Consider the following 27,109-nt stretch of genomic DNA (forward strand, 5'->3'; position numbering starts at 1 on the left):
CCCTAGGTGTTTTCGATGTGTCTCTGGCCGCAGCCGGTAGCTGTATACATATTAGGACCAGAGTCGGTATTGTGTCGCGACCACAATCCCAAACCGACTCGGTTTCTAATTCGTATACTTACCGGACAAGAAATCAAAAACTTGTTGCCAAGACATAAAAATAAAACGGCAAAAGGAAGCTGCGCTCCTGCAAGGAGACGGACCGGATTTCGGCGGACCATTCACGCGCATGCCGCATGTACGTGCCGCCTCGCCACGCCGCTGCCCGGCAAGGCGAGGCGAGGCGAGCGAGCGCGCACGTGTGGTTTTCCCTTTCTCTTCTCACACACCACTTAGAGTGGTGGAGAGAACCAACTATATAAAGAGGTCCAACTCTTCTTCAACTTCCGGGGTGGGACTAAACTTAGCACCACCACTTGCCATTTTACACATGGGCTTTGAGATTTCAGAAATTGCTATGGGCCTAACCCATTAATTCTAACAATAAATTCATGATCTATCATTACAGTTTAATTTGAATAAAACTCATGATCCATATAAGACAATTGCCAAAATAACAAAAATACATCTGCACAATGAGCTCGCTAACTCCTTTTCTTTTTCAATAACGAGCCTCCTCATTATTTTCGCTTACTCTGACTTGGGAATGGATCTGCTCAAACAAATGCCGACTCTGACTTGGAAATGCGCGTATACGTGTCTCCCTCCTCAGAGCCTCTTCGTAGGAATTTCTTTTCTTTGAGATGCTTTTCCTTCCTTCCATCAAAGGCTGGCTGGCTCCTTTGCACGAGTAGTAGTACTAGTCTAGTACTGCTTTGTTATTGAAGGAGGAGTACGTGATTAGCAGTGAATGCAGCTGAGTTGCAGCGCCGACAAGTTTGCCTGAACGGACACTTCCGTCGAATGGGAGAAGGGGGCTTCGGAGATTTGGGAGCCAATGAGTAAACCGAAATCTCTTCAGTTCTACTGCCTGCCTGCCTGCTGGAGCACGCAAAGAAAAAGGAACACGGACGAAGCTGGCTCCGTATTTATGGCGGGGAGGCAATCTGCTGATGATGATACGGCTGGAAGTCGGTATGCCATGGCCGGCCACGTGATCCGGCCACGAGCTCGCCCCACTACGTATGGCATGTCTGCCTACGCCTACGTATAGCTAAATCGCGTTAATCGTACGTGTCGCGTCGCCAGAGCCATTGACAGCTCGATCGATCGGACGAGGGGTAGGTAGGTGCCGGCCGGCGAGCACGGCCAGCAGCGCCGCCTCGCGCTCGCGCGGATGAATGCCCATCGCGGTGGCGGTGGAGGGGGGTGTACGTGCGTGACGCGACGGAAAGGGGTGTTTGTCCGGGATGGCGTTGCGACGGGGGGCACAGCTCGGGGAGAATATACTCGTGATATCATCATTCAAGTGATACCATGATACCAGTTTGAAAAGTTCAATTTTAGACGTGTAAATTATTTTTAAAAAATTTGTGAATGTTCATCACATATGTGTTTACATCCACTAAAAAATTCAGATCAAAATGTGAAATACATAAAGAGAGTCAAAAAAGACAAATCTAGATGTGAATAGTGTCGGTTTTTTGACACTATTCATCCTTTCGTCTTTATTGACACCATTCATGTCGGATTTTTCTTTTTTGTTTCTCTCTGTGTATTTTGTACTTTGACCTGAATTCTTTAGGGATAGTAGACACATATGTGATGAACATTCACAAAAAAATTCCAAAAAAATTTGACACATCTAAAATTGAAATTTTCAAACTGAAATTTTCAAACTGGTATCATGATGGCACTTGGATGATGGTGTCATGTGATTTTTTTTTTTTTTGAGGCTTGATGGTGTCATGTGATATTCTCCCGCAGCTCGGCCTGGGCTGTGGTCGCGGTTGGGAGGCGTTAAATGCGTGCGGGTGGGTGTTGGTTGCGCCGAGCCTGGCCTTTCGGCTTTGGGCTGCCACGCTTTCGCCCGCTGCCGCGGTTGGCGCGGAAGGGGCCGCCCAGTTAATGGCGATCGTCGTTGGCGTCGCTTTTGCTTTGCTGCGGGGGAGGCCGCCGTGGAAGTGGGAACAGGCTCAGGCTCAGGGCCCCCAACGCTAAGCTGGCGGATGGAATTTATTGCTCCTTTTTTCTTTGCGGGGAAATTTTATTGCTCCATCCGTCATCGGTTCAGGCTTCGTCTCAGACTTCAGACACGTACGAGTAGGGCCGATCTCGCCTCGCTCGCCCCGGCCCTTTGTTCGGTCCTCGCTCTTACGAAAAGGTCTCCTGGTCGTTGCGCTCCTGTGCTAGTATCAATCAGCCAGGCGTATGTAGATGAGATCCATCCACTGGGCCGGGCTACAGTCTCTGCTTTCGTTGCCATCTTTTGTCTCCAGGGTCTGAGATTCCTGTGTCGATGAGGTGGACGATGGGAAGATAATAATAGCGTGTATTTTTCATGTAATATAATACTTGGCGAAATCGACAGAATTGCCTGCCTTGCATGAAAGGTATAGTACGTGAGGACCATTGACTATGGTACACAACGGCTCCATAAACTCAAGTGGACGACTGTACAGTATTTATCATCAAGAAGACGTTGTCAAGCATTCACTTCGTATGGTAGGACTCACAGAGGTGTTCCAGCAGGAATGTTGGGCCAATAAAGTGTATCCTTTTTGCAAAAAAAAAAAAAAAAATCATGCAATTGTCACGACTGACATGGCGGCCTCGCAGCCTCTACAGGGCGTTGACGAGATGGGGCCACAAGCCAGGGAGAACGTGGAGGAGAAGGGAAGCAGTGCGCTTACAGGCGGGCCCGAGATGGCAGGGTAGTAGGTGTGAGTGGGTGGGCTGCGGCCGAGTTGTACTTATGCCTCACGGCTGTGTGAGTGCAGGGTATGTATGAACTAGCATCTAAACAGATCGAAAAGCTGTACTTCTCCTTTCGGCCTCCTTTCTCCTTCTCCAAGATCCCCTTCCCTACCAAATCATCCCCTCCTCTCTCTCCCTAGATCGGGTCTGTTACAAGTGGTATCAGAGGTCCAGTCGATCTGGAGACTGCGTATCCTAAGCCGCGCTACCAGACCAAGCAAGCGAAGCAAGCGGCGACGATGGAGACACAACTCGCGGATCTGATCCGATCCGTCAACGAGGGGCGTGCGGCGAACGACGCTCGCCTGGAGGCCATCCAGGCGTCCCTCGAGCTCTGGAGGCCGGCGGTCTCCAACCTGCAACGCGAGCTCGACGAGCTCCGCACCCAAGTGGGACGGATCGCCCTCCACCCGGCACTCGCGACGCAAGGCGAGACGGTGGAAGAAGTGGTGGTGCCTCCGGCTCCGTCTCCTCCGATGATGGGCCCCGAGCACCACGGGCCAAGTGGCCACGGCGAGATCTTCAACTCCGGGGGTGGGGCTCACGGGGTGGTCACCACCCTGCAGCCGCCTCCGGTCAAGGGTACGTACCAATCCCTACCGGAGAACTACGCATCTGTAGGAGTTGGGTCGAGTCGTATGATTAATTGGGAACCGCCACACGCCACGCAGCAGTCACCGCACACGCATCACTGGGCGCTACCGAAATTGGATTTTCCCCAATTCGACGGTGAAAACCCACAGTTCTGGAAGTCTAGATGCGAAAAATACTTCGATGTTTATGGTATTCAGCCCGATATCTGGGTTCGTGTAGCCACCTTACACTTCACAGGCACCGCCGCTCGCTGGCTGCAACTGCACGAAGCAGCGAGTTGCTTGTCCACTTGGGAGGGCCTATGCACGGCACTGAAGGAGAAATTTGGTCGAGATCAGTACCAAATGCATCTCCGTCAGTTTAACATTCTGAAACAGACAGGATCCGTAGAGGAGTATATGGGGCAGTTTGAGGAATTAATGCATCATATTCTAGCGCATAATTCTGGGTTCGATCCGATTTACTTTACAACTCAATTCCTAGATGGGTTAAAGGCTGGAATTCGCGCTGGAGTTGCTTTACATAGACCGCAAAACTTGGATTCTGCCTTTTCCTTGGCCCTGTTGCAGGAAGAATTGGTGGAGGCGATGCCGTGGCGTGAGCACAGACGGTATGATCCAGCGCCGCCAAGACCCCCAGCGCGACCAGCTCCAGCAATAGCCGGGCCAGCGGCGCCGCAGCGCATACCGTTACCTGCCCCACAAGCAGCAGCGGAGGATCGCCGGGCGCTGGACGCAGCGCGTGCGGCCGACCGTCGCCCTGAGCAAGGACGAGGCGAAGATCGTGTAGCCGCACTCCGCAACTATCGCAGAGCAAGGGGGCTGTGCTTCAAATGCGGCGAACGCTGGGGCCAGGGCCATCAGTGCGCAGCCACCGTCTAGCTGCACGTGGTGGAGGAACTCCTCGAGCTGCTACAAGCTGAGGAGCGCGACAGACAACAAGCAGAGTCTGATTCGGACGAGGAGGTGCTCATGTCCATATCAAAGCTCGCAACGACAGGGCAGACCACTCCGCGTACGGTCCGTTTGCTGGGACAGATCGGGGGGCGTGAAGTGTTGATATTGGTAGACTCTGGCAGTTCCCACAGCTTCGTCAGCAAGGATGTCGCAGCAAGGATGTCAACTCAAGTACAGCAGATGGAACCTGTGTCAGTAAAAATCGCTGATGGAGGGCTGTTATCTTGTTGTGGATACATACCAGCGTGTAAATGGGAGACGCAGGGACATCAATTTATCACTGATCTGCGGGTGTTGTCGCTAGGCTGTTATGACATGGTGCTGGGAATGGACTGGCTGGAGCGCTGCGGACAGATGCTGGTGGATTGGGGAGTAAAAACATTGAAGTTCCAGCATGAAGGGAAGAGCATTTTGTTGCAGGGTCTAACAGCTGCTTCCTCAACAGTGCCAGCCATATCAGTGACAGAGCTGCAAGAGCTAGAGGCAAAAGACTCGGTGGCACACGTGGTGATGCTGTGCATAAGTGAAGGACAAGTGGAAATCACTCCTGTACCAACAACTATTCAGCAAGTTTTGGACGAGTACCAGGACCTTTTTCAGGAGCCAACAGAGCTGCCACCGCACAGAGAATGGGACCATGCCATACCCTTGCTACCAGGAGCAAAACCAGTGAATCTCAGACCATATCGATACACACCAGAGCAGAAGGACGAAATTGAGGCTCAAGTTAAGGAACTGCTTGCCAAAGGGCTCATTACCGCCAGTACCAGTCCATTTGCGTCGCCAGTTTTGCTAGTGAAAAAGAAAGATCAAACATGGAGGTTGTGTGTGGATTTCAGACACCTGAACGCGATCACTCTAAAGGCCACATACCCAATGCCAATCATTGAGGAACTCCTGGACGAACTGGCAGGGGCCTGTTGGTTCTCCAAGATGGACCTACGGGCTGGATATCACCAGATCAGGCTGGTGCCGGAGGACGAGTTTAAAACTACGTTCAAGACGCACATGGGGCATTTCCAGTTCAAAGTAATGCCGTATGGTCTGGCATACGCCCCAGTTACTTTCATGGGGAATATGAACAATGTGTTAGCCCCGGTCAACCGCAAAGGTGTAGTGGTTTTCATGGACGACATCTTGGTCTTCACGAAAACGTTGGAGCAGCACCGAGATCTTCTGGCTCAAGTCCTGCAACTGTTGAGACAGCATCAATTCTATGTCAAATTGTCCAAATGTTCATTTGCTCAGCAAACAATCAACTACTTGGGGCACTACGTGAGCAAAGATGGGGTTTCAACCGACAAAAGCAAAGTTCAAACAGTACAAGAGTGGCCAGTGCCTGACACAGTCAAACAACTCAGAGGGTTCCTTGGTCTAGCCGGCTACTACAGGAAGTTTGTCAAAAACTTTGGGATTATCTCCAAGCCCTTGACAGATCTTCTCAAGAAGAATACGCTGTTCGTGTGGACTCCAACCGCAGACGCAGCCTTTCAGGCACTCAAACAAGCACTAGTCGAAGCCCCGGTGTTGGCATTGCCAGATTTTACCAAACAGTTTATGGTCGAGACTGACGCAAGCGGCACAGGCATTGGAGCAGTGTTAATGCAGAACTCCCACCCCATTGCGTACCTGAGCAAAGCGCTCTCTTCGCGCAATCTAGGGCTCTCAGCTTACGAGAAGGAGTGCCTGGCATTGCTCCTGGCAGTTGACAGATGGAGACCATACCTCCAACACGCAGAATTTGTGGTGAGGACAGACCAGAAAAGTTTGCTGCATCTAACAGATCAGAGATTGCACACTCCGATTCAGCAGCGCGCGTTCACTAAACTAGTGGGGCTCCAGTACGTCATCCAATACAAAGCTGGGTTGGCAAACCGTGCCGCGGACGCGCTGTCTCGACGCGACCACGCTGATGAAAGTGAGCTGGTGGCACTGGCAGTGTGCAAACCAGCTTGGTTAGAAGCAGTTAAAAACAGCTACAAAGACGATCCCAACGCAACAAAGAAGCTAACCAGCTTAGCCCTGGACCCGGCCAGCGAACCAGAGTTCACCGCACAGGACGGGATCCTTCGCTTCCAAGGCAGAATCTGGATTGGAGAAGACAAGCAGACACGGCAGCACCTGATCAACTCGCTGCACTCGAGCGCTGCTGGAGGCCACTCTGGATTCTATGCAACCTACAATCGCATCAAACAGCTGTTTGCTTGGAAGGGACTAAAGCAGCAGGTCAAAGACATGGTCAGGAATTGTCTGGTGTGTCAGCAAGCAAAGACGGAGAGGACGTCCCCGGCAGGCCTTCTTCAACCATTGCCGATCCCGCAGAAACCATGGGCGATCGTGTCGCTCGATTTCATTGAAGGTTTGCCCAAGTCCTGCGGATATGACGTGATCTTAGTGGTGGTCGGCAAGTTCTCGAAGTACGCCCACTTCCTACCCATGAGACACCCATACACAGCTCTTCAAGTGGCCAAGCTGTTCATGGGAGAGATATTCCGTCTGCATGGGCTGCCAATGGCTATTATATCTGACAGGGACAGAGTGTTTACGAGCAATGTCTGGCAAGAGCTGTTCAAGTTGTGTCGCACCGAGTTGCGCATGAGTTCTTCTTACCATCCGCAGACGGATGGGCAGACGGAGCGAGTGAACCAATGCCTAGAGACTTATCTGCGATGTGCGGTTCACGCATGCCCGGCCAACTGGGCAAAATGGTTAGCGCTCGCGGAATTCTGGTACAATACCTCCTTTCACTCATCGCTGGGCAGAACCCCATTTGAAGTCATATATGGTGACCTGCCTCGCGAGTTCGGTGTGTCGCAAGTCGACAACTGCTCTGTTCCAGACTTAGCAGCGTGGCTGCGAGAGAGGGAGATTATGATGGAGCATTTGCAACAGCAGCTGAAAAAGGCGCAGGATCGCATGAAAGCACAGGCCGGCCGACACCGAACTGAGCGTTCGTTCGAAGTCGGGGATTCAGTGTTGCTCAAACTACAGCCGTTCATTCAAACATCGATCGCTCAACGACCGTTTCAGAAGCTCGCCTTCAGGTATTACGGCCCGTACAAGATCATTGCAAAGGTGGGGGCTGTCGCCTACAAGCTGGATCTTCCATCCACAAGTAAAATCCACCCAGTGGTGCACGTCTCCCTGCTGAAGAACGCAGAAGGAGCTGAGGTACAAGCAAACCCAGACTTACCCCCTACTAACGAGATCTTGCAGGCGGAGCATGTGCCAATAGCTGTTCTCGCCACCAAGCAAGTCAGAATGGCAAACAAGGAGAACACTCGCCTGTTGATCCATTGGGAAGGACTGCTGGCATCGTTGGCGACCTGGGAAGATCCCGCTCGTCTGCAACAACAGTTCCCTGCTACTCTGCCTTGGGGTCAAGGCGGCACTCAAGGAGGGGTGAATGTCACGACTGACATGGCGGCCTCGCAGCCTCTACAGGGCGCTGACGAGATGGGGCCACAAGCCAGGGAGAACGTGGAGGAGAAGGGAAGCAGTGCGCTTACAGGCGGGCCCGAGATGGCAGGGTAGTAGGTGTGAGTGGGTGGGCTGCGGCCGAGTTGTACTTATGCCTCACGGCTGTGTGAGTGCGGGGTATGTATGAACTAGCATCTAAACAGATCGAGAAGCTGTACTTCTCCTTTCGGCCTCCTTTCTCCTTCTTCAAGATCCCCTTCCCTACCAAATCATCCCCTCCTCTCTCTCCCTAGATCGGGTCTGTTACAGCAATTTCCTCAGCAGTCGACGTACCGTGTGTGTGTCTCAACTCTCAACACCCTATGCTTGTGTTATCAACAGTGAACCAACAGTCAGTTTGTTTTGTGCCGCGTTTATGCGAAAGAAAATATGGAAGTGATTTTAACAAGAGCATATTTACCAACAACTTTCTGAACCAGACGCTGCTCCGTAAAATACTTGAGCAGGATACCCGATCCATCTCTCTTTGGCTGGGGAATTTTCTCGTTTGTAGCATGAAATATTCTCCTTTCTCTCTCTCTCTGAAAGCGTTGACAAGGGGAGGAACAGCCTGCTACGTACATGCGCTCAGAAGAAACCTTGCATAAATGTGCACAAGTGTAACTCTACTGTGACCTCAATATCCAAGTATCCGTGATAGTTAACTTTGCAACACCATCTTTATCTGTAAATTTTGATTTAGCAACTTCGCTTGGAGAGTAAAGAGATTGCTGTTCTATCACGTCCACGGGTCAATCCAGACATTGCGAGGGTATTTTCTAGGAAAAAATTAATATGCGACGAGGCGTCCAGACCTGTGTATTATACTATTATTGTTCAAATACTTGCAGTGATATTAGACTTCAGATGCTTACTGAATGTGTTAGCGCGTTGCTTAACTAGTTTGTCAATGTGGCATTAAACTACTCAAGATTGACCATCTACATATGACCATTCAAAATGTTGCCACGCAACGTTCATACGAAACCAACATGATAGATTAGTTATATGATTTGGATTTAAATAGTGGCTAGGGGCGGTATATGTCCATCTAAAATAGTAAGTGCTTCTATCAGCTTTGCTTTTCAAATTAATACATCCATAGACTAATGCTGGGGTGGAATGGAATTGTAAGAGAAATGTTTACCGGGAAATTCAGTGAGCATATAAACAATTGAAATGGTATGCAATAAGCCGGTTCAAAAGAGAAGTGACAATGTCAGGAGGGATCAAGAGAACGGAATAATTCTCACCAATGCAAAAATAAATAAATGATACTCCCTTGGCTCACAAATTGTTCCAACTTTTTCTGAATCAGATGTATATAGACACGTTAGTGTGTTTGTTCACTCATTTCAGTCTGTATGTAGTCCATATTAAAATATCCAAAACATCTTATATTCGGAACGGAGGGAGTAGTTGCAGATTACAGATCATGAGCACTATAATCATGGGCATGCGCATAATGTAACGTCCTAATAGGACAAGTCACAAGACGGGGAAGCACTCCTTGGCAGGCATTTATGTTTGAGCAATCATAGAAAAACAGTAGTGTTTGTATAGGAACAGTGCATGGATCGCCCACTGATGAACACCGAGGGAACATTAAAGTTCAGCCTACAGTTTCCAGGGGAAATGTACTGTCCATACTACCAGATCAAGTCAAAAGAAAAAATCCTCATATTTTGCAGAGCCCCTAGATGATACGAAGAATTATCATGTAAAAGTGTTTGTACTTAGCAACATACTCCCTCTGTAAAGAAATACAAGACCTTAGAATATATACCTTGAGCTGTCCTAATCAAACTCCTTCAAACACGCAACCTTAGGATGAGGTCTGTTGAAATGTTCTGTTCACAGGACAGTTGTTATGCGTGTATAGGATGAGTTGCACCTTTGTATAATAATAATTGCAGATTCCTGTCACTGGAGAACAGTGCACCATATATGCACGCCCTCCACTGGTCAGGAATCATGAAAGGGAGTGCACGCACAATTAAGAAGCCCACAGGTACACATTAGGTCACTAGTGAAGACGCTGAGACGGCGATTTCAAAGATAACCCAAATTGCCCCATAGATGAACATGAACATAGACACCCTACATTATTCACAGTGTTTCTCCTTGCATGAGTTTGCCACATCAGGTTTTAGCCTCAACAGTAAAAAGAAAGTTGGCAAGAAAATAACTGGCATATAAATCATCGACAGATCTGTATCTCATTGAGCCAAGTGCTGGTACATGGATATGCATTTCAGAAGTTATAATATCTGATGCAAGTGGCACATGATTTATTTATTTATTTAACATTGGCCATTGATTCGTAAAACCAGGTGCAGAGTGTTACTACTGAGCTTTGTGTTATGAACCAAAATTCCAAAACCTAGGGCTTTGTTTTACTAATGCCCGTTTACATGGTGAATTGTGAAAGCTGCTATTTCTTTTAAGAAACGCCGCATAAAAAGGGGCCATGCATGGTAACATTTTACTAAAATAAGGGCACAATATACTTGCTTATATCACATAAACACAAAATCCATCTGACATGGTAGTTCTGAAATGAGATGGGAGCAATGAACATATGCTAAAGAGAAGGGTAGAGAAGTACAGTGTGTATGAACTCTATGTGGTGGCTTCATCAGATTCAACAGCGCCGCCTTTTTTCTTGCTAAAGTACTCTTCAGCACGAGCTTGGTTCTTCACATAAGCTGCTGGTAGCCATTTCTTCCGCTTGGGTAACACTGTCAAAGTACAGCCAGCTGCCTCAAGTTTCTCCTTGGCCGCGGAGGAGAATGCCCCAGCCTTGATGTTCAACTTGACTGATAGATCACCATCTCCCAAAATCTACATATTGGGTGAACAGGACATAAACATACAGTCATACACAAACCATACAAAATGACATTCGCAAATAGCAGATGAAATCCATCTTTTGGTGCACAAATGCATAGTTATTTCTGAAACTGTTTTATCTCAAGGAAAAATGTAAGGGGAGCCCTGATACAAACATAGGCTCACATGAAGCTGTTAATCATAATTACTAGTTTCTGCAAGCATGCTATTGGGATGTTGAATTGATACAACATATCTTTTATCGTCATGATGCCCAGAAAATTTTAAAGATCCAGTTACCAGTAAATGATCAATATTCAATAAACTTGATTACCTAGCTGTAAGATAAAAATGGGTGTTTGTTCAGTCACAGGTGCTTATAAGTTGGTTCACCGTTATCCGCTGAAACTAAGAAAGATGGGAGTAGCCATTTGGCTGCTGGTGAGAGTAATCTATTGTAAAGTATACCGACGTGTTTAGAGGGTTGAGTTTTTGGATGGCAAGTGACTACTGATGCATCAGCGACCAAGAAAAATAAATGGCAGCAAATTCAGAGAATTCTGGTAGTTGCGACATCTGTGGGATGGCCGACGATGATAGCTAGGACATGACTGTAATGTGCATGAACGTTAGCATGAAGCGACATATGTTCTAGCTATCAGAATTATGTTCAGGTATACAGGACCATACTCGAGCTTTATTTCCTCTTATGCTTTGGGTAGCTTGGCACCTAGGAATGACATTTTTCATTCTTAAGGAGATGCTACTGTTCATGACTTGGTTCAGTATCTAATGAATCGGCCCAGTCCATACAAAACAGGCACTCTAGATCTGAAGGTGTGAAAGGAAAAGGGCCCATTTTATCCTGGTTTGCTTGATGTTGAGAAGGTGTATCAGCATACTAATATAAACAGTAACTCATGGGCACGGCCGCCTGGTGGCTAGGCAAAACCAATGTGGATACAGGATATCTAGAGGTAATGGGATGCTTCAGTTGGAGTTGTCATCCAAGATCATACGCATGCGGTTGTCCTAGTTGTGTCAAAAATATCGATACATGTTCATGTACGGAAGAAGCTGAAATGTATGCTTGTTTGGAAGGATTCTCTCTGGCTAATCATACTTATCGACCAATCATTCTCAAATCTGATTCTTTGTTGGTAGTTAACGCCCTCATCAGCTGGAGTACAATAAGGCACGCTGGAGTATGCTGATCATCATCATCGATGCTAAAGGTACAATGCAACTTCTACCTGGGAACCAGGTGCAGAGGTTAAGAGAGGTGCTAATAAGGTCGCTCATGAGCTCTCGCAACTTGTGAGAAGCGGTGTGTGTGTGTGTGATGTTTGAGATAATCAAGTTCCTGCGTGTATTTCTTCGTTTGTGTGCATAACTGTACAAATTTGGTTATTGATTAATCAATCTCTCTTTTCCCTAAAAAGGATATACTAATAAAGCTCTTGAATGCAACATCAACCTTACCAAAGTTATGAAGTAACATCAACTGTTACCAGCAGTCCAGCAGGACAAGAGATGTCATAAAGAACTAATGACAAAATCAATAGCTGTCCATATTATAAAATTATTAGTATGGAAAACTATTCTAGGTCCAGTTTGCAATTGCTGTGCTGTGTTACGGAACCTACTTAGTTAGGGGAATATCTACTAATTCCAGTAAGAGTTTCTTGTTACATCTCAAGAAAAGATGATGTCAACTAACCGTTACTCCCTCCGTCCTTTAAAGAGTGTACTTCCAACTTTGTTGGAGGGTCAAACTAAAGTTTGACCGAGTTTGTGCAAAAATATATTAATATTTGTGAAACCAGATAGGTATATGATGAAAACATATTTTATAATGAATCTAATGCTACTAATTTGATGGCATAAATATTGGTGTATTATTATAGAAATACGGTCAAACATAAAAAAATTGACTTTCCAACAAAGTTGAAAGTACAGTCTTCAAAGTACAGAGGGGGTAAAACCTAAATAGGAATAAATATTGCCTAGAGCAACCACAACTCCAAGTTATGCCCCTTAGCCTCGTACGCAAAACCTTATCTTAGCTGTGGCACAACAGCTAGGATACAGAAAGACCAATCAAGTTACACAGGGCGAGAAGTTGAGCTAAACTAAACATTCAAATGCGAGGACACTCTGGTCTCGGTAGAGATAACCATGTAAATCATCATAGGTTGTATTGTACCTTGAGTGGAAGCTTTCTTTCCCTGCCGGATGGATTGATCAAGCCCCTAGATTTCAAGGACTCCAAGGAAATCTCATCGCCATCCTTGAACCCACCCTGCACTATGTCCCTCAAATTGAACGGCACGTACTTTGGCAACCCGATATGCATTCCTGAAAAGGCAGGGCAGAAGTAGCATCAGGTTACTGCGCAATCACGGTCGTTCCCCAAGCACGGTCACTTCTGCGTTTTGAAAGCCAAATTGGGCACATTATGACCATGTATGAACAATGTAGACTGTGGAGGCGAGGTGACTCACCGCCGGCGATTCCGCGGAGCTTAGGAAGACGGCGGTAGAGCGGCATTTGCCCGCCCTCGAACCCTCGGCGGACGCCGGGCCCGGAGCGCGACTTCTGCCCGCGCATGCCGAACCCGCAGCTGGCGCCCTGCCCCGCCGAGATACCGCGCCCCTTCCGCTTCGGCTTCCGCCGCGCCCCCTTCTGCGGGCTCAGGTTGTCGAGCCGGAACTTCTCCGCGGGCTCCGCCTCCGAGGCCTCGGCCGCCGCCGCGGCGCTGCACACGACGGTGACGCGGCGGGGCGCGCGCGCGCGGAGGAGGAGGGCCCGGCGGCCGGCGAGGGAGCGGGGAATGGCGGCGAAGTGGGGGGAGGAGGAGGCGGTGGAGGCCGGGAGGTGGAGGAAGGTCGCGGCTGGAGCGAGGGAGAGGAGGGTGATGGACGCCATGGCGGTGGAGCGGAGGGCGCGCGCGTGCGCAGCTCGACGGTGTGGATAGAAGTGTAGATGAGTGGGGGTTTGGGAGTGAGATAAGATGGAGATAGGGCAATTCCGTGTGTTTGAGTCGCTTTTCTTATTTAAATATTTTGGAAGGGGTGTATCGTCAATATCAGGAAAATTTTTTTTTGATAAAAGAGAGCTTGCTCTCCGATTTCTATTACCAGAAACCACCAAGTTTCTAAGGTCTGGGCTCGAAGCCGTCCCAGAACCAGCAAAACGAGTATCAACGTCATCACAACATTTTTAGCTAAGTGCGGTACATTATAAAAAATAACACAATTACGTAATTTTCATAGGGTCCAGCAAATTCCAGAGATCCCTACCATCACCAAATTTCTCTCTACTTTATTAAATTTTCTCACCCAATAACCCAACCAAAGAGTCTATGGTATCAGGCACACCGTGAGGTTGAGAGTACATTTTAGTTCATTTCAGAGTAAACGCGCAACCGAGCAGGTGAAGGAAAGATGATTAATAGTTTCATCCCTTCCACAAAAGGGGCACGTATTATCACCTCTCCAACCTCTGCGGAGCAAGTTATTTTTAGTAAGAATACTATTTCTGAGAGTTAGCCACATGAAAACTTCCACCCTAGGTGGCATTTTAACTTTCCACATAAAGAAATGTGGATATTTAACCCCATTTTCAATCAAATGTCTATAGAAAGACTTGACAGAATAAATGCCATTCTTTGTCAGAGTCCATACAGCCTCATCTTTCCTGTTATTCAGAACAAGAGAGGCACAAGCCTCTTTGGTGTGGTTCCATAATTCAAGAGAATCCCCCATTAGAGTTCTCCTGAATCTCACATTATCTATTCCATTGTCAAGGATATATCAACAGATTTGTTTTTATCAAAACATATATTGTATAATCTAGGGAAACTACATTTCAATATAATTTAACATTCTTTGATGTGGTTTCAATATCAGTATACTACTGAAAAGAAACTAAAGATGCAAGCAAATGCAATAGAAGCATATAGCACAGTGAGGCTTATAAAAAAATATATAGCAGAGTGGCATACAGATTACCAAAAGTCTATTAAAGAACATCTTTATAGGTAATAATAAATCTATTCACGAAATGTATAGATCAAACTTTATGCAAGGTCACTTCCTAATTTGGATGTAACTTTGACAACTGATTTGACCAACAAAGTATATGTTACATGCCATAACAAATCTAACATTGGAAACTTATTCCGCATACAAATCATGTGATAATACCTTTTGTGACATGTAACATTCTTTTTTGGTCAAATCAGTGGTCAAAGTCGGAACCAAATTACAAAGTGGCCTTGCATCAAAGTGTGGAAACTTTTCTCGCATCTACAGTAAAAAAACACAAAGAGGGGGAAACCATACGCCCACAATTAGATGACTTGCCGCTGTCGTAAGTACAGAAATAGAAAAGTGAAATACGGTAGCCTGAAGTGAGCTACAGCATACAGACCTAACATTGCAACCCCCTCTATGCTAGTAAAAGAATGAAGTAAACTGCAACAGAAATAAAAAAGACTATGTACAGCAGCCAAGGACACATATTTCACAGGACGACGCAGCATCCTCGCCATAGCGGCGATATGCACAAACCAAACCGGGTTCCAAGTTTACAACCTTTGCACTTTTGCAGTGTAGCGAGATGTCTAGCAGTAGCAAGACGCACAACGGAAAGCTTGGGTTGATAAGAGGAGCTAATTAAACTCTGTGATAGTCACCCATCTGAAATGTCCACAATTTCACCAATTGCGGAGTCCACAGTTTCATGGTCTGTTTGACCTGGAGCAGCTACACGATTATGCACAAGATGATCTGGCAACGACCATTCTTCGACTTGAGAAGCAGGCGCACTTTCAGATATGTTCTTGTCCCCTGAGCCTTGAGAACAAGAATCAAAACACACATCCTTTCTACCATCGTTTAATTCTGTTGCCTGAGAATTTTTCAGTAACCTTTGTCGTTTTCTCATTTCGGTTCTTTTATTGATCAAGGGCACCTCATCTTCATCTGAATCATCGAAACAGTAATAATTCAACTGTTCGACTATTATTGAATAGGATCCATCCCACTTGCTGGTTTTCCTTTTCTTTTGTCTGCTGCACTCTTGGTTCCTTTTTGCTGTAACTGTTCTTGGTCGCTTTGGTGCTTGCTGAACAGTTGCGCCGGTCAGGTTGCCAAAGCGAACGTCCTTGGATAATTTAATTTTCTTATTACACCTGTCCCCTGAAGAGGAGCCCAGTCCTGATTTGTCGATTGCATCATCAGTAGGATGACGGAACTCAGCTGGTGCATCTTCCAGTTCATGCTTATTGCTTGTCCCCGACTTATTTGATGTATGTTTGGCATGCCAACTTCCACTGGCTGATTTGGCAGCCTTGTGTTCATCAAGTGTTTCTTCAGCTGAAGCTGTCAAAAACAATAAACAACAATATCACTCTACACAACATATACTAGTAATTTAACAAAATGAAGAGTGGTCCAGACATTTCTAGATGAACTACTAGGTCTTATGGCAAAAGATACCTACTGAACCCCCTAGTTCTGCACAGCCTGGTGCTGATTTTCCAACTCTATAATAGCTACCGGAGCATCGCTTCTTGTGCCTGCATACCAAGATATACATATCAAAACCAACATTAAAAGGTACATCCAAGAGTATATGGTGGAAAGGGTACAAAAATAGGGTGCAAGTTGGCGATAGATTAATACGAAAAATCCAACAAATTTGAGAAAAGCATATTTGGGTAAGATATTGCATCAAAATAATAATCTTATTCGCAGTCGGAGACTATCCTTCTTTTGTCATACCTAAATTTAGATGCCGTGTCAGATACATAACGAAACTCTGATAACTGCATAATTAGCAGACAGTGACAACTAAGAAAGTTATTATGTTAACCTCACTACCATTACATAACATTTTGACATTACTGACCCACTCAATCAGATTTTTTTTATTATCACCAAGTCATCAGCTTTAGGGTTCAAAAATGTTTCATTCCCGCCATCGGTGTAACTGACTTCATAACACTCCTTTGGCTCAACAACATTCACACAAAGAAGAGGAAGTTGTCATATGGCATGTTTTTGTCTAGAACTCTGCATGACATTTATTGCTCAAGAGATCACCGTATGACATGTTTTTTTCATCGTGGTTGTTGGTGTGCACATCTTGCTACACAATTTAATCACTTATCAGTGGCGCATTTTCTCTCGTCGGTTTCTTGTGGTTCCACTCTATATTTGGAGACAAAAAGTAACAATTTTTCCATGCACATAGAAATAATAATCTAAAGGTAGATAAGCTTAAATGCATATGTATGTATGCACACTTGTCCGTAATCTTTTGATGATTTTCTTCGAGATTGCAGGTCTTGCAGAAGCCGTATCAGTGTGGGGCTTGAAAAGATGTATCCTGACAGGTATATGGAGTTGTAGATACGGATCAGGAATACAACGCTCCACCCTCCTCCAGCTTAAGATCCAGGCGGGACATGTGATTACACACAGGATGCAACACCCATAGCTCCTTACCAGCATTTCTTAACAAGCTCTGCTATCCAGCATGCTCCAACCCAATATAATCATAATTGACAAGTGTAGCCTTAATAAAGAATTAAACCATTAAACATAACCCATGTTTAGCTAACTCTTCGTATTGTCGAGTTTCATGATAATTTATCAGGCAATCAACCGATTAGTGTGCTCCAATAAATCTAATTAAGCAATGTGAGCTCAGAGTGTTAGAAAATATGAGCTCGCATTGTTTAATTAGGAGTAATAGAGCACATTGCGAAACAATTGTTGATGATTTATTTCGAAGCTATAAAAAATCAATCTATTTTTTGACAGTCTAGAAAATCAATCCTTAGCTACAATTATTTTGAAACATGGGTTATTCTTTTATGGTTAATTCTTTCATGCTACACTAGGTAACTACACTTATTCAGATTCGAACAGATGGATGATATAGTTGGCTTGCCAAGAGATGTCAAAGAGGCTCTGTGTGTTGCATTCTACATGCAATCCCATGTGCCTTCTAGATCTCGAGCTGGAGATGGAAGCCTTGTCTTCTCTGTCCGCCTACACCTATCAGGATACTACATCCTTTCTAGTCCCTCGTTGGTACTGCTGTTGCAAAACCTACCATCCTGAAGAAAAAATACTTCAAAAGATCTCAGACAATTAAGCATGTATACATATATTATTTTTAGTACTATCTACCTTTCATCTTATTATTATCGATGTACATTGAAACAATCTTATTTTTGTCTGTATATGTAAAAGTAGGGACTGCAGGAATCAATGAGAGTTGTGATGTAATAGATGCACAACAACAACCAAGATGGAAAACCGTGTCATGATAGTGACCGTGAGAGCAATAATGAATGTTCAACGATAGCTTCCTTACTTGAATTACTTGCATCTGACCTTTTTGGATTGCTATTTTATATGTAATACCATGAATATGCATAGTGGATGATGGCAATTACGTAATCATAAGATTTATGATGCGAGTCTTCCATCACATAAGAGACGAAGATACACATGGACACAACTGGATCTGAAATGTAAATTAAGCCTTCTTTAAGACACATTTTTGTCGACATTTTTTCATTTCTTTTTTCATACAAATATATCTGTTGGTGTGCCAATGTACACATATTGACATATATGCATAGTGCTTTTTATAGTGCAGATATATTTCTTGTTCTTTCTAAATACATAATGGCAACTCCCCCTTCTTTATGTGACAGTTGTTGAGAAGCCGGGTGGTATAGCTAGAACAAGTAAGGAATATCATCAAGTCAGTGAAATCGGTGGCAGGAATAAAACAGCAGATATACCAAAAAGGCAAATACCAAATCAAAAATTGCAGCGAAGCATAGAGCTAATACCTATGCCATTGACAAGCTGAATTTGGGCAGGAGGAATTAGCACCCATTCTCTCAATGCAGTCATCATGTGAAGGTCCTCTGATCTTGGTTGATCTAACAAAATCTCCACAGCCATCACACTGCAAAAGTGGTTAGCTGTCAATCTCAAAATTTAATTTCAGATTTACTTAGTAGTATTACAGTCCAGATACTTACTTCATATTGATAACATTTCTTTCTGATATCATGAAGCTTAATTATGTTGTAGCCACCAAGAGGACGCTGAATATAATTGACGATGTTAATAAGGAATCTCTTAAGTACAGACTGATCGACAGTCAATACTTGAATTCAACTTACATGACGATCTGGTACAGAGCTGGAATTGATTGTATTCATTAACTTCTGAAAGTTTGCACCATGGTTACTGCAATCACAGTTTGAAATTAACCAGAAGGAAATTAGAAATTTGGAGGCATATTAGAAAACTCCAGTCTTTGTCTTATTGAACAAGTACCTATGGTCAGTGTTATTATCTTTGATGCACACATAGGCATGAATCATCTCATGGAGCAAAGCATTCTTCAGATCGGAGTATGTGTGAAACTCATATAAGGACTTCGAAAGAAGTACAATACAGCCACCGCCGCCAGGATAATATTCACAGCCACTTGTATCACTGCAAAAAAAAGAAGAGTGAACATGAGAAGTTTCAAGACAGTCATTCTGGTGATACCGTAACGGGAACTAATAACTACTTTGATACATACTAACGTGGATGATAAACCACACATAATTAAGTCTGGCTTTAGGATTGGTTGGACTTCAGAAAGCTATTTGTGGTATAAATCCATTCAGTTTTTTTCACTCAAATGAATCGAACTATTAGCATAATGCTGAACTATTTCCTAACTGAAAGTCCACCACCATGGTTGATGCATCACATGGTATAGAAAACTAGACCAGGAGGAGGAGGAGGAGCCCCTGCGGTTTTTTAAGGAGGTGTGAGGCACAACATCCGAACCCACGGAATTAATCGCGTCCACAGGGTTTGAACCCGCGTCGGCCAGGATACGCCGCCGTGTTCCAACCACACGTTATACAATTCATCTATTACAAGAAAATTCATTGACCTTTGCAATGTACTAATGTCATAGCACGCTTTGGTTCCACAATTTTCTCGCCACTTTTCATGACTGGTTAAAATGAAAGCATTATACACTTCACTCATATTTTTAATTAATGATAAGTCTCACGCATACTGAAGCCTTGGTATTATTGACTTGTTTTTACCCAAAAAATATCCATATAGCATGAATATTCTAGACTTTATGTGCTGAGAATTTATGATGTAATGAATACTTAGGAGAAGTAGACATATCTATTCCGTAAATTGCACATCCAAGATGTATGGAGAAATGAGACAACTTGGCACTCTCTTGAGGGTTGAGGCTTCCTTCGTGGTAGCCTTTTAGAGTGTGGATTTCGAACAAACATATTTGCTGATTGGTGGAACTGGGGTTATTCCTTGAGTGCAAAATTGCCACTGTGCCCAATCACATAAAGAAATCATCCCGTCAAAAGTTTTGCTTTCATCAAATCTACAAGTAAGAAAATCATAATAGATCCTTGTGTTGGAGCTAAGATCTATCGCACCATGTCTTAAGAGATTAGCATCATTTTTCAGTAATATCCCAAGCATATTATAATGTATAATATATGTACAATAGGAAGGTTTTCGGCCCTAAGGGGTCATTTGGATTGTGCCTGTGGTCACCCTGCCAATCAATGGCACGCCAAAATTTTGGCGGAGGAAACGGCCACCGGCCACTTGCCAAATAATTGGGTGCGTAATAAAAGGTAAGGTCGGACGAGGCTGGGGCAAGCCAAATAATCGGATCTCAACCAAACGCACGCCATCACTCTGGTCAACAACCAAATATTTGGTCGAGCGCGCCAAGGCTGTGATCCAAACAGGCCCTAAACCTTTTCAGCCCAAACAATGGCATCCAATGGTCCACCACTTCACACCTCATGGAGCCATCCAGAACTAGCTACTTAATTGAGTCTGGCGTTAATCGAGATGGCAAGTGCATAAACATTATCATCTCCACACTGTTTTCCTCTTTCCTTCCCAGAAAAGATGTGGAAGATATATACTGTTTCATCCTGCTTTGTTCTTCTCATACACCCGACATCACAGGGCTCCAAACGTATCTTCAACTCAATGCACAATATAACAATGCAAGGATTCAGAGGTTAGCACTAAAACTTCAGCCGACATCGATTCGCACACAGCAGTTTGTAGGTTTATCTGAGCCACCTATGTCCTGGCTGGAACTTTTGACCGGAATACTGAACAACTGATAGCATTAGTGTTCCCTCTGGTGCCCTAATTCTTTTTTAGGGATGGGTAATTCTTGTGAACACAAGAAAGCGACTGGACTCTTCCCCTCCAAAAGTAATTGTGAAAGTTTCCCCTGATAGACGAACGGCCGTCTAGACTCGACAAGGCTGCTAAACCTCTAGCACCTCCGGAAGGGCCGAATCACAGCTCATGCACAATAGGGTTCTTCTCCCTGCAATTTCCCCTCGAAAATTATCAAAATGCATCAAATCTAGACAGCCCGCGAATGCGCAGTGATTTTCGAAGGGGGACAAAGAAATGCAACATGTATCTTGCAATCCGGGAAACAATCGACATCTGAAGCTTCGATCTGCATAAGCCCGGCCAGGAAGCGAACCTAGACGGCACCCGAGAACACAAAGAAGTCGAGGATTGGGAGGGGCGGTTACCCGTAGGGGAGTGGCTCCTCCGCCCAGGAGACGGCGCACGCGCCGAGGGAGTCCTGGAAGTAGAGGGCGTTGTAGTGGCAGAAGAGCTCGGCGATGTCAGGCTCCGGATCCGAGCCCACCATGGCCGCACGAAGGGGGACGTCAGGGCTGGGGAGTTGGGAGTGACGGCGAGGGTTTTAGGGGAAATCTTTTGTCAGGAATCCGGCGGATTAATGGACGCACAGTGCAAATTTGGCAATGCGAGGCCGCCGCCGGTCGTCATATATTTACGCCCTTCCGCCGCGGTGTTTCACTTTGTGAGCCAGAGTCAACTCCACCGAACATTTTTGCGAACGTTCGCTTGCGGGTGTTTTGCCTGACGTTTGCAAATGTGGGGCGAGTGTATGCTCGTGTATGAGTGAGTAAAGTGATTGTATTGGGTTAAAAGAAAGCATGTTTTGAGTCAACATTTGGTACCGTGTCAACTCATTAAAAAATTGGCAAAAGATCAAGAGCATCTCCTGCAGCTCCCATATCTCATAACCATCGTTTATGGGAAGTTGGAGCAAGAAAATAACTCTAACCATGTCCGTAAAGTGACCATAACTTCGGAGGATCTCGTAAAATTGGTCATTTCTTTCTTAGGAGTTTTGGCGGTCAGTAATCGCCTGAAACTTTACCGTGCACCCGCCGGAACACAACCACCCTGCTGGAACCTCTCTTGAATGTGAGAACCCCACTGCCGACGCCACGGCCATGCCGCCGTCTGCACCGCCCGTCGCTCTCAAACAACTTCCTCTTAATTTTATGTTCATCGCATAAAACTACTTTAACGGGTGTTTTTTAAAAAGAGTTGCTGGAGTTGCTCAACAAGATAATTTGGTACTCCCACTGTTCCATAAAACGACGATAATAATTGTGGAACGGAGGAAATGACTAATAATTAGTCGCCATTTTTTTGATCTTTCTAAATATTATAACAAACTAAATTTTGACATCAATCAAACATGATCTGACTGGTTTGACGTTTTGGGATTAAACATTTGAGATTTAGGCCTTATGAGAACATTAAGATCGAGACAACGACTAAAGAAAATAAATATCGTCAAATTACATTTGCCAATGTAAGGGCATCTCCGACGCTGACCCCAAATCGGACATTGTATGGGCCCAACTTTCAGTCGGGATATGGGCGAGCCCGACAAAGTGCTTCTGAACAAGATGTTAGATCGGATTCAGAGCCTCAATCTTGGACGATCGGACCTCGGTTTACCGTCAGATATGGAGAATCTAGAATTTTTGACCCACCCACCACCCACCTAGTCGCAACTATCGATGATTCAACCGATGTCCTAGCAAGCACCTCCGAGGAGGCAACCGACATGGATGAAGATGTCGGCGAAACATCAGACACCACCTCGCGCCTGCCATCACTCATATTGGCAAGTGGGCAACTACCTCCACCTACTATGTCTTGTTGGGGAACGTTGCATGGAAAAGAAAAAAATCTACGCACACGCAAGATATATCCATGGAGATGCATAGCAACGGGAGGGAGAGTGTGTCTACGTACCCTCGTAGACCATAAGCGGAAGCGTTTAATGGGGGAGGAGGAGAGTATATCGCGATCCAACCAATCAAGTACCAAATGTACAGCACCTCTGCGTTCAGCACACGTACAGCTCGGTGACGTCCTCGCCTTCTTGATCCAGCAAGACAGACGAAGTAGTGGATGAGTTCCGGTAGCACGACGGCGTGGTGACGGTGATGGTGATGCTATCTCCGCAGGGCTCCGCCTAAGCACTACGAAAATATGACCGAGGGACGAAACTGTGGAGAGGGGCGCCGCACACGGCTAAGAGATTGTCATGGTTATGTGTGGCGCCCCCTCCCTCATATATATAGGTGCGGGAGAGGGGAGGCAGCCAGGAGGCGCCTCGAGTGGGGCCGAATCCCACTTGGGCTCCTGCCCCTAGCCGCGCCCCCCCCCTTTCCATATTTGTGCCGGAGGGAAAGGAAAGGGGGGAGAGGGAAGGAAGGGGGAGGCCGAATCCCCCTCCTTCCTTTCTCCCATAGGCCGGCTACCATAGGGGGGTGCGTCAGCCCCTTGTGGGATGGTGTGCTGCCCTCTACTGGCCCAATAGGCCCATCATCCTCTCGGGGCTTCCCGGAACCCCTTCCGGTGATCCGTTGACTACTCGGTACCTCCCAAAACTCTTCCGGTGTCCAAATATCATCGTCCTATATATATGAATCTTTACCTCCGGACCATTCCAGAGCTCCTCATTATGTCTGTGATCTCATCCGGGACTCCGAACAACATTCGGTCACCAAATCATATAACTCTTATAACACTATATCGTCAACGAACGTTAAGCGTGCGGACCGTATGGGTTCGAGAACTATGTAGACATGACCGAGACACCTCTCCGGTCAATAAACAATAGCGGAACCTGGATGCCCATATTGGTTCCTACATATTCTATGAAGATATTTATCGGTCGAACCGTAATGACAACATACGCAATTCCCTTTGTCTGTCGGTATGTTACTTTCCCGAGACTCGATCGTCGGTATCTCCATACCTAGTTCAATCTCGTTACCGGCAAGTCTCTTTACTCGTTCCGTAATACATCATCTCGTAACTAACTCCTTAGTCATTTTCTTGCAAGCTTATTATGATGTGTATTACCGAGAGGGCCCAGAGATACCTCTCCGATACACGGAGTGACAAATCCTACTTATGATTAACCCCTCTTGCAAGCATCCGCAACTACAAAAGAAGTATTAAGGTAAACCTAACCATAGCATGAAACATATGGATCCAAATCAGCCCCTTACGAAGCAACACATAAACTAGGGTTTAAGCTTCTGTCACTCTAGCAACCCATCATCTACTTATTACTTCCCAATGCCTTCCTCTAGGCCCAAACAATGGTGAAGTGTCATGTAGTCGACGTTCACATAACACCACTAGAGGAAAGACAACATACATCTCATCAAAATATCGAACGAATACCAAATTCACATGACTACTTATAGCAAGACTTCTCCCATGTCCTCAGGAACAAACATAACTACTCACAAATCATATTCATGTTCATAATTAGAGGGGTATTAATATGCATAAAGGATCTGAACATATGATCTTCCACCAAATAAACCAACTAGCATCAACTATAAGGAGTAATCAACACTACTAGCAACCCACAGGTACCAATCCGAGGTTTTGAGACAAAGATTGGATACAAGAGATGAACTAGGGTTTGAGAGGAGATGGTGCTGGTGAAGATGTTGATGGAGATTGCCCCCCTCCCGCTGAGAGGATCGATGGCGATGACGATGGTGACGATTTCCCCCTCCCAGAGGGATGTTTCCCCGGCAGAACAGCTCCACCGGAGCCCTAGATTGGTTTCGCCAGGTTCCGCCTCGAGACGGCGGCGCTTCGTCCCGAAAGCTTTCTTCTGATTTTTCCAGGGTGAAAGACTACATATAGCCAAAGATAGGCACCGTTTGGCCTTCCAGGGGGCCCACGAGGCAGGGGGCGCGCCCCCCACCCTTGTGGAGAGGGTGTGGCCCTCCTCTGGTGCTTTCTTCGCCCAATATTTTTAATATATTCCAAAATAGACTTTCGTGGAGTTTCAGGACTTTTGGAGTTGTGCAGAATAGATCGCTAATATTTGCTCCTTTTCCAGCCCAGAATTCCAGCTGTCGGCATTCTCCCTCTTTGTGTAAACCTTGTAAAATAAGAGAGAATAGGCATAAGTATTGTGACATAATGTGTAATAACAGCCCATAATGCAATAAATATCAATATAAAAACATGATGCAAAATGGACGTATCACCCTCCCCTCCTCCACTCCTTTATGTACGGGGAAGGGGGGCACCCCATAGACACGCAAGTTGATTGTTTAGCCGTGTGCGGTGCCCCCCTCCACAGATTTCCACCTCGGTCATATCGTTGTAGTGCTTAGGCGAAGCCCTGCGTCGGTAACTTAATCATCACTGTCATCACGCCGTCGTGCTGACGAAGCTCTCCCTCGACACTCAGCTGGATCTAGAGTTTGTGGGACGTCACCGAGCTGAACGTGTGATCGTGGAGGTGCCGTACTTTCGGTACTAGGATCGGTCGGATCGTGAAGACGTACGACTACGTCAACCGCGTTGTCATAACGCTTCCGCTTTCGGTCTACGAGGGTACTGGACAACACTCTCCCCTCTCGTTGCTATGCATCATCTAGATGGATCTTGTGTGTGCATAGGATTTTTTTTGAAATTACTGCGTTCCCCAACAGGGATCACAACAGTTTTCGAGGGTAGAGTATTCAACCCAAATTTATTGATTCGACACAAGGGGAGCCAAAGAATATTCTTGAGTATTAGCAGCTGAGTTGTCAATTCAACCACACTTGGAAGGTTTAATTTCTGCAGCAAAGTATTTAGAAGCAAAGTAGTATGGAAGTAACAGTAACGGTGGCAAAAGTAACAGTAGCAGTTTTGTAGCAATTGTAACAGTGGCAATGGAAAAGTAACTTAGCAAAGATCAATATGTTAAAAGCTCGTAGGCAATGGATGAATGATGGATAATTATGTCGGATGGCATTCATCATGCAACGGTTATAACATTGGGTGACACAGAACTAGCTCCAGTTCATCAATATAATGTAGGCATGTATTCCGAATATAGTCATACATGCTTATGGAAAAGAATTTGCATGACATCTTTTGTCCTACCCTCCCGTGGTAGAGGGGTCCTATTGGAAACTAAGGGATATTAAGGCCTCCTTTTAATAGAGTACCGGACCAAAGAATTAGCACTTAGTGAATACATGAACTCCTCAAACTATGGTCATCTCCGGGAGTGGTCCCGACTATTGTCACTCCAGGGTTGCCGGATAATAACACATAGTAGGTGACTATAACTTGCAAGATAGGATCAAGAACACGAATATATTCATGAAAACATAAAGGGTTCAGATCTGAAATCATGGCACTCGGGCCCTAATGACAAGCATTAAGCATAGCAAAGTCATAGCAACATCAATCTTAGAACATAGTGGATACTAGGGATCAAACCATAACAAAACTGACTCGATTACATGGTAAATCTCATCCAACCCATCACGGTCCAGCAAGCCTACGATGGCATTACTCACGCACGGTGGTGAGCATCATGAAATTGGTGATGGAGGATGGTTGATGATGACGATGGCGACGGATTCCCCTCTCCGGAGCCCCAAACGGACTCCAGATCTGCCCTCCCGAGGAAGAACAGGGCTTGGCGGCGGCTCCGTATCGTAAAACGCGATGAATCCTTCTCTTTGAGTTTTTTCTCCCCGAAAGTGAATATATGGAGTTGGAGTTGAGGTCAGTGGAGGTCCAGGGGGTCCACAAGGTCGAAGGGCGCGCCCCAGGGGGGTGGGCGCGCCCCCACCCTTGTGACCAGGGTGTGGGCTCCCTTCACTTGATTCTTTCACCAATATTTTTTATTAATTCCAAAAGTTATCTCCCTGAAGTTTCAGGTCATTCCGAGAACTTTTTATTCTGCACAAAAATGTCACCATGACAATTCTGCTGAAAACAACGTCAGTCCGGGTTAGTTCCATTCAAATCATGCAAGTTAGAGTCCAAAACAAGGGCAAATGAGTTTGGAAAAGTAGATACGATGGACACGTATCAACTCCCCCAAGCTTAACCCATTGCTTGTCCTCAAGCAATTCAGTTGACAAACTGAAAGTGATAAAGAAAAACTTTTACAAACTCTATTTGATCTTGTTG

General features: G+C 45.6%; 2 protein-coding genes across 2 annotated transcripts; both read right to left on the reverse strand.

Moving 5' to 3' along the window:
- Positions 1–10,348: 10,348 nt before the first annotated feature.
- On the reverse strand, positions 10,349–13,724 carry LOC109764400 (large ribosomal subunit protein uL15c). The gene is made up of 3 exons (XM_020323233.4): positions 13,202–13,724; positions 12,904–13,055; positions 10,349–10,709 (listed from the first exon to the last, which is right to left on the reverse strand). Exons 1-3 carry the CDS (start codon positions 13,623–13,625, stop codon positions 10,488–10,490), a joined length of 798 nt encoding a protein of 265 aa, XP_020178822.1. The 5' UTR covers positions 13,626–13,724; the 3' UTR covers positions 10,349–10,487.
- A 1,289-nt stretch (positions 13,725–15,013) lies between these two features.
- Positions 15,014–21,673, reverse strand: LOC109764409 (uncharacterized). Its single transcript, XM_020323238.4, has 7 exons — positions 21,352–21,673; positions 19,073–19,234; positions 18,916–18,982; positions 18,772–18,837; positions 18,577–18,695; positions 16,202–16,281; positions 15,014–16,084 (listed from the first exon to the last, which is right to left on the reverse strand). Exons 1-7 carry the CDS (start codon positions 21,471–21,473, stop codon positions 15,393–15,395), a joined length of 1,308 nt encoding a protein of 435 aa, XP_020178827.1. The 5' UTR covers positions 21,474–21,673; the 3' UTR covers positions 15,014–15,392.
- Between the last annotated feature and the right edge of the window lie 5,436 nt (positions 21,674–27,109).

This window comes from Aegilops tauschii, chromosome 4, assembly GCF_002575655.3.
Source record: "Aegilops tauschii subsp. strangulata cultivar AL8/78 chromosome 4, Aet v6.0, whole genome shotgun sequence".
Taxonomy (NCBI): Eukaryota; Viridiplantae; Streptophyta; class Magnoliopsida; order Poales; family Poaceae; genus Aegilops; species Aegilops tauschii.

Excerpts from the sequence above, each read along its gene's own strand:
- LOC109764400 (XM_020323233.4), bottom strand. The coding sequence starts at position 13,625 with ATGGCGTCCATCACCCTCCTCTCCCTCGCTCCAGCCGCGACCTTCCTC. Across the intron at positions 13,056-13,201 it reads GCTCCGCGGAATCGCCGGCG|GAATGCATATCGGGTTGCCA; the intron begins GTGAGTCACCTC and ends CTGCCTTTTCAG. Across the intron at positions 10,710-12,903 it reads AAAGAAAGCTTCCACTCAAG|ATTTTGGGAGATGGTGATCT; the intron begins GTACAATACAAC and ends CCCAATATGTAG.
- LOC109764409 (XM_020323238.4), bottom strand. The coding sequence starts at position 21,473 with ATGGTGGGCTCGGATCCGGAGCCTGACATCGCCGAGCTCTTCTGCCAC. Across the intron at positions 19,235-21,351 it reads GAGGAGCCACTCCCCTACGG|TGATACAAGTGGCTGTGAAT; the intron begins GTAACCGCCCCT and ends TTTTTTTTGCAG. Across the intron at positions 18,983-19,072 it reads GATAATAACACTGACCATAG|TAACCATGGTGCAAACTTTC; the intron begins GTACTTGTTCAA and ends CTGTGATTGCAG.